Source organism: Cnephaeus nilssonii, assembly GCF_951640355.1.
Source record: "Cnephaeus nilssonii genome assembly, chromosome: 14".
Taxonomy (NCBI): Eukaryota; Metazoa; Chordata; class Mammalia; order Chiroptera; family Vespertilionidae; genus Cnephaeus; species Cnephaeus nilssonii.
In genome coordinates this window covers 16,357,465-16,364,576 of record NC_137085.1, presented here as the reverse complement: position 1 = coordinate 16,364,576, position 7,112 = coordinate 16,357,465, and the positions used below count along the sequence as shown (strand labels likewise).

The 7,112-nt window shown below is 47.5% G+C and overlaps 1 protein-coding gene across 1 annotated transcript; it reads right to left on the bottom strand.

Moving 5' to 3' along the window:
* Positions 1-228: 228 nt before the first annotated feature.
* On the bottom strand, positions 229-1,161 carry LOC307111296 (olfactory receptor 1J4-like; the record flags this gene model as incomplete). Its single annotated transcript, XM_079791081.1, has 1 exon — positions 229-1,161. The coding sequence occupies one exon, from the start codon at positions 1,159-1,161 to the stop codon at positions 229-231; it is 933 nt and encodes a 310-aa protein (XP_079647207.1).
* Positions 1,162-7,112: the final 5,951 nt, after the last annotated feature.

The window sequence follows — 7,112 nt, the reverse complement described above, 5'->3', positions numbered from 1 at the left end:
GTTCTGCATAAGATTTTGCATGTCTTAGATGATGAAAAACAAAAATTAGAAATAAAGAATTATTAACAATCCAAGTATCAAACATAACTTAGGTGACATAGTAACAAATTTGTACAAGACAACACAAGGCATGTTCTATGAAAGTTCTATGGAAATGTGAAACATACAATAATTTTAGGAGATCTATCTCACTGTGCTCCTGACAGCAACAAGAGAATTTAGTGATTTCTAGTTAAAAAAGTTAACCCTATTGACACACATCTCTAAGGCCTGTTTTATATCTCTGTTCCTCAGGCTGTAGATGAAGGGGTTCAGCATGGGGGTAACTACTGTATACATGACTGAAGCAATTATATCTTTAGAACCCCATGATGAGGAGAAAAAGTAAACACCTGCAGCTGTCCCATAATATAACAACACCACAGAGAGATGGGAGCCACAGGTAGAAAAGGCTTTAAAGAGTCTCTTAGTGGTGGGCACCCTCAGGATGATAGTCCCTATACGGATATAGGAGCCCAAAATTACACCAAAAGGCAAGAAGAAAATCATTCCTGCCTCAGTGAATAGGACCAGCTCATTGAGGGAGGTGTCTGAGCTGCTCAGCTTCAGGAGTGCAAGGAGGTCACAGAAGAAGTGGGCGATGATATTATCGGTACCAAAGGACAGTCGGACCAATAGGAGAGTGTGCAACAAATCATGGACACAGGAGAGAATCCAGGAGCCAGCCACCAGCAGTACACAGAGCCCTTCCCTCATGATGGTGGTGTAGTGTAGGGGCTGACAGATGGCCATGTACCTGTCATATGCCATCACAGCCAGAAGAAAATTGTCAAGACCAATAAAAAGTATAAAGAAATACAACTGAGAAATGCATCCCTCATAGGAGATGGATTGTTGCCGAGTCTGCATGTTCATGAGCATATTTGGAACAATGACAGAGGAAAGAGAAATGTCAGAGAAGGCCAAGTGGCTGAGGAAGAAGTACATGGGTGTGTGCAGGCGGGAGTCCAGCCTGATGAGCAGGATGATGAGCAGGTTGCCCAGCACCGTGGTCAGGTACATGCCCAGGAACAGGGTGAAGAACACGCCCTGCTGCCCTGGCGGGATGGGGAGCCCCAGGAGGAGGAACTGGGACACGCTGCTCTGGTTCTCAGGCCTCATGCTGCTCTTCTGTCTGCTGGGGATGAAGAAGGTGTGGGCATCTCAGGAACCTAGAAAAGAAGATCAGAACCATCACATCTCATACTATCATTCTCTCAGAAAACCATTCATTTTTAAAAACTTTCATATTAATTTTTCACACCTGTGGATGTATGCATCTTCCCTCTCTCCCAGTCTGCCTCCAGAAAAACATTGTGCCCCCAAAGTGGTCAACAAGACCTCATCACACAGTAGCAAGAAGGGTTCTCTGTTTTATTCAACCATTACTTTGAACATCAAGTCTGTGTTGGGACCTCTTCTAAGGACTGAGATAATGTCTATACCTGGCCAGAGCCAAACCATAATAATTTACTGTGGCAGAATCAGAAGATGAGCCCCAGAAACTAGTATCAGTTGTTAGTGCCTTAAAATAATGTGAAGCTCCCAGGCTGAGTTGGGGTTCTTGGAGCATTTTCACACTCCTCCTGTGAATCTGCCGGGTGTCACTGACCCACAGCTGTAAACTCAGGGAGACTCTCAAATGGATGGCCATTTAAAACCACCTGATGCCAGAATAGCTCCAAAACCAAAGTAGTCCACATACTTCCTATATAATAAAAGAGAAACATGTAAATTGACCGTACCTCCGCTACATTCACCAGCCAATCAGTAGTATTCAAATTAACCCAACAAAGATGGCAGTTAATTTGCATAGGCAGGCACTGAGCAGCCTGGGTCCCGGGAACATCTTCGGGACCCAGGCTGCTCCTAGCGTGTAGGCCCGTGCTTAGGCCCTGAACGGCATGGGTCCTAGAACGCCCTCTGGTCACTCTCCACCCCGGGCCTATGGGCGCAGGTGCCAAGCGGATGGGAGTGGGGCGGGAACATCCCCGCATCTCCATGGCAACGTGGGGATGTTCCTGCCCTGCTCCCAGCAGCTTGTGCGTGCTCTGGCACCAAGCGGTGGTTCAGGTCCATGCCCCCAGCCTGGTGCCCAAAACGGGGGGCTGGCTGCCAGCCTCTGGGGCTTGCGGAGACCCCAGTGGCTGCCAACGCGTGTGGCCCGGGGGTCCCTGCACGCCCCCCAGCCTGGTGCCCACGACGTAGGGCTGGCTGCTGGCCTCGGGGGTATGCAGAGACCCCGACGGCCACCACTGCGCGGCCCAGGGTCTCAGCACGCCCCCCAGCCTGGTGCCCAAGATGCGGGGCTGGCTGCAGGCCTCAGGAGAGTCCCCCCTGCCCGGGTGGTGGGGACACGCCCCTAGCCCAGTGGACACAACGCAGGGGGTCCTCTGCCGCATGAGCTGTAGAGGAAACACCTTTAATTTTTTTAAAATATATTTTATTGATTTTTTTTTTAACAGAGAAGAGGGGAAAGGGATAGACAGTCGGAAACATCAATGAGAGAGAAACATCTATTAGCTGCCTCCTGCACACTCCCCACTGGCGATGTGCCTCCAACCAAGGTACATGCCCTTAACAGGAATCAAACCTGGGACCCTTCAGTCTGCAGGCCGAAAGTCTATCCACTGAGCCAAATAGGTTCAAGAGTAAATACCTTTTCTGACGACTCATTGGCTAAGCTTCCTGTATGCCGCCACTTGCAGTGTTCTTGGTAACTTGGGTTATAAGAATCCAAGAAGGTGATCTAGGGTTTTCCACCACACTCCTGGAGGAAAAAACGAAGGTCTGCTGCTGAAGGGGCTAAGAAATGTCATATCCTGCCCTAGCCGGTTTGGCTCAGTGGATAGAACCTGGGCCTGCCAACCGCAGGGTCCGGGTTCGATTCTGATCAAGGGCATGTACCTAGGTTACAGGCTCCTCCCTGGCCGGGGCCCAGGTCAGGGCTCGTGCAGGAGGCAAAGAAAGAAAGAAAGAAAGAAAGAAAGAAAGAAAGGAAGGAAGGAAGGAAGGAAGGAAGGAAGGAAGGAAGGAAGGGAAGGAAGGAAGGAAGGAAGGAAGGAAGGAAGGAAGGAAGGAAGGAAGGAAGGAAGGAAGGAAGGAAAGAAAGGTCATATCCTGTGAAAGACACATCTTGAAAATGCCTAAAGAAAGTTGTCATTTTTTCATAGTAAAGGGACTAGAGTCCGTGTTGATGAAAACACCTTGGCAGCTGTGGTGGCTGGCATTGGCTGTAGCAGCGGGGTAATGGGGCTGGCGCCTTCCCTTGATCAGCCTGGTCGCCTCCCGCAGAGGGTGGCCAGACTGTGGCTTAGGCCCATTCCACATTGGGAGCGGGCCTAAGCCGTCAGTAGGACATCCCCTGATGGCTCCCAGTTTGTGATAGGGGGTAGGCTGGGCTGAGGGAATCCCTCTCCGTGCATGAATTTTGTGCATCATGTCACTAGTCTTTTATAATATTGTTGAACATTTAGTACAGCATTTGGGTATTGGCCTAAGGACCTACCTACATTTCCTAATGAAATTCTCATGTCGATCAAACCGGTTTGGTTTAGTGGATAGAGCATCGGCCTGTGGACTGAAGGGTCCCAGGTTCATTTCCGGTCAAGGGCATGTACCTTGGTTGCAGGCACATCCCCAGTAGGGAGTGTGCAAGAGGCAGCTGAATTGATGTTTCTCTCTCATCGATGTTTCTAATTCTCTATCCCTCTCCTTTCCTCTCTGTAAAAAAATCAATAAAATATATTTTTTAAAAAAAGAAATTCTCATGTCAACCTTACATTCACAGATTTTAAAACCTTGTTAGAGCTGCACTAAGAATTTGTGTTGTTTCACTTTTTTAGTTTTTAAGAAATAGAAACATAAGTGATACAAATTCTATAGGCACACAGCAATGCAGTAGGGAATAGAAGGACACATAGACATGTGTATATCTGTGTGTATAATGTATGTAATGTGTAATGTATAAAACTTGATATATGTATTATCATTTTTTACATAATAAAAATCACCAAGTATTAGCTACTTCATGGGGTTCTGTCTAATGTATCTTTGTGATCAGAACCCATGCTCTTAATCGTTACACAGGGAAACTTCCTTTTTCTTGCTTAGGGGAGCCAAGCAGAATGTATTACATTAGAGCTGTGAGGACTCAAAGTTGTCCAAAATTCTGAAACCTCTTACTAGATAATTTCATTCCTTTATATTTATATACCTTCCAACTGAAAATAAATTCTCAAATATATGAACTTTATTTTGCACAGTAACTGTTTACTGAGAGCCTCTGTAAGATTCACAATAGAAGTGTAATTCTTTTCATTTTATAGATGGGGAAACTAAGACCAAAATTTAAGTAACTTTCCCAAGGTCTCTGCTATTTGATGGTGATTCTGCCCAATAACTTCACACAGCCTGATGCCTGCAGGTTATTTTCCTGGGATGTTTAATAAAAGTAAAGAAGAGGAAAGGAAAACAAAAAATATGACCAATAAAACCCAGAAAAAAACATTTAAAAAAGAAAAAAAATGTAAAGAAGAAGTTTCAAAATCTGAGGAACTCTCACACTCTGGTACATGGAAATGAGAGCAGATTTGTTTCAAGAAACCGGGAGTTGCTTAGAGTGTGGCTATCTCAGCTAACGGTGCCAGAGAAGGACAGGTAAGGACATACTTCAGTTCTCTCTCTCTCTCTCTCTCACACACACACACACACACACACACACACACACACACACACACACAAACTGCTGAGCTGAGGATTCCAGTTACCTGTGACCACGTTCTTGTTCTCAGGGAAGAATAGCCAATATGTGGTTCAGCTCAAAAACACTTGTCTACATACTTACAAATCATAAGTAACACACTAAGTGAGACACATACAACACACAATGATGGACCACTCACCCCCAAAAATTCACACCTGACTCATGACTCCTCTGGTGAATACTTAACTCACCACATATACGTAACTCAGGCGCTGTACACACATCACCAAAAGCATACAAGACCTCAAACAATTAGAAAATCTTATAGGAGCCTGGCCGGTGTTGGTCAGTGTCGACCTATCAACCAGGAGGTCACAGTTCCATTCTCATCAGGGCACATGCCCGTTCTATAAGCTTAATCCCCTGTGGGGTGTGCAGGAGGCAGCTGATCAATGATTCTCTCTCATCATTGATGTTTCTATGTCTCTCTCCCTCTCCCTTCCTCTCTGAAATCAATAAAAAGGTATTTTTGTAAAAAAAAAAAAAGTCCCAAGAAATAAACACCAAAACACATATGCACACCCAGCCATAATCACTGCAACAAGTAGCACACACCCTCCTATTACTGACAGGCAGGCTTCCACCGTTCTGGCCATTCCTTTCCAAGGGATGGGAGCCTACTTGGTGCAGTTAAGCCTATTCAGTCACAGGCAGCCATTAAACCAGCAACAACATCCCAGGCACCTGGTCATATACATATGGTCACATACACAGAAAATCAAGCAACATACCTTCCAGCTCACACACATAAGTGTGTCACTACAGACACAGCTCCCATGTGCACCAATACACGCTGCTGAGCAGAGGTGTGAGCCCTCTCTGAGCTGACCTTGGTTCCTGGTGAGGTCGGCATCTTATTGTCTAGAGCAGAGACAACAGTTTCACTCCTGATGCTCAGCTGTGATGCCAGTGTTTTTGATGAGAGGTATGAATCAGGAGTCCCTCACCACACGCCAAGAAGTGATAACTTGTTTTACATGCATTAAAACAGGGCTTTGAATCAGATACATAGCGCGCGTGCACACACACACACTCACTTAACATTCAAGTATTAAATATATACAATACGTGTGGACACACACACACACACACACACACACACACAGATTCATGGACACAGAATCTCACACATGAACCCCCTAGCACACAGGCAGATCCATAGCCAAGTGCAGATTTCCAGCTCCTCTCACCTGGGCTCGTCATTGGTGAGTTCAGACACCTTCTGCTCCAGACGGTTGCCCATCTCCTCAGGCTTTCTTCAAAAGACCTACTATCCAGACACACAGAAGAAATATCTGAAACTTGGCACTTCTACAGAGTTTCCTTTTCCTTAACCAGCTCTAGAGAAATGATAACACTTAATTATTAATGAGAGACTGCAACCAAGTCCAAGTCCACTGGTTTCTAGCTAATTTCTGTCTGTCCTTTGGGGAGCCATGTGTCCAACAGCCAGAGGGACTGGAGTCCTAGGGGACAGTGTCCCTGATTCCAGTCATGCCCTGACACCTTTCTTGTTGGGCATCATTCCAGCTGGGACAAAGGAATTTTCAAATTAATATTTTAAATGATTTTAAACATAGAGAAATATTGTAAAATGCCATATAAGTTTGAAAAACAGTAGGTTTCCAGTTGAGAGTGCAAAACACAGGGTTTACTCACATATTATTATTTATTATTATTGTATTACTAGAGGCCCGTTGCAGGAAAATTCCTGCAGTAGGGCTTCCTGCTGCACTCTCCCCCACCCCGCCTGCTTCCCTTCCTTCTCCCCCGCCCCGCCTGCTTCCCTTCCTTCTCCCTGCCCCATCTGCTTCCCTTCCTTCTCCCCGCCCCGCCTGCTTTCCTCCCTTCTCCCCGCCCCGCCTGCTTCCCTTCCTTCTCCCCTGCCCCACCTGCTTCCCTTCCTTCTCCCCCGCCCCGCCTGCTTCCCTTCCTTCTCCCCTGCCCCACCTGCTTCCCTTCCTTCTCCCCGCCCCACCTGCTTTCCTCCCTTCTCCCCTGCCCCGCCTGCTTCCCTTCCTTCTCCCCGCCCCGCCTGCTTCCCTTCCTTCTCCCCTGCCCCACCTGCTTCCCTTCCTTCTCCCCCACCCCGCCTGCTTCCCTTCCTTCTCCCCGCCCCGCCTGCTTCCCTTCCTTCTCCCCCACCCCGCCTGCTTCCCTTCCTTCTCCCCGCCCCGCCTGCTTCCCTTCCTTCTCCCTGCCCCGCCTGCTTCCCTTCCTTCTCCCCTGCCCCGCCTGCTTCCCTTCCTTCTCTGCCACCCCGCTTGCTTGCTTCTCCGCAGCTTCGCTCCCTTCTGCAGCGCTTGGC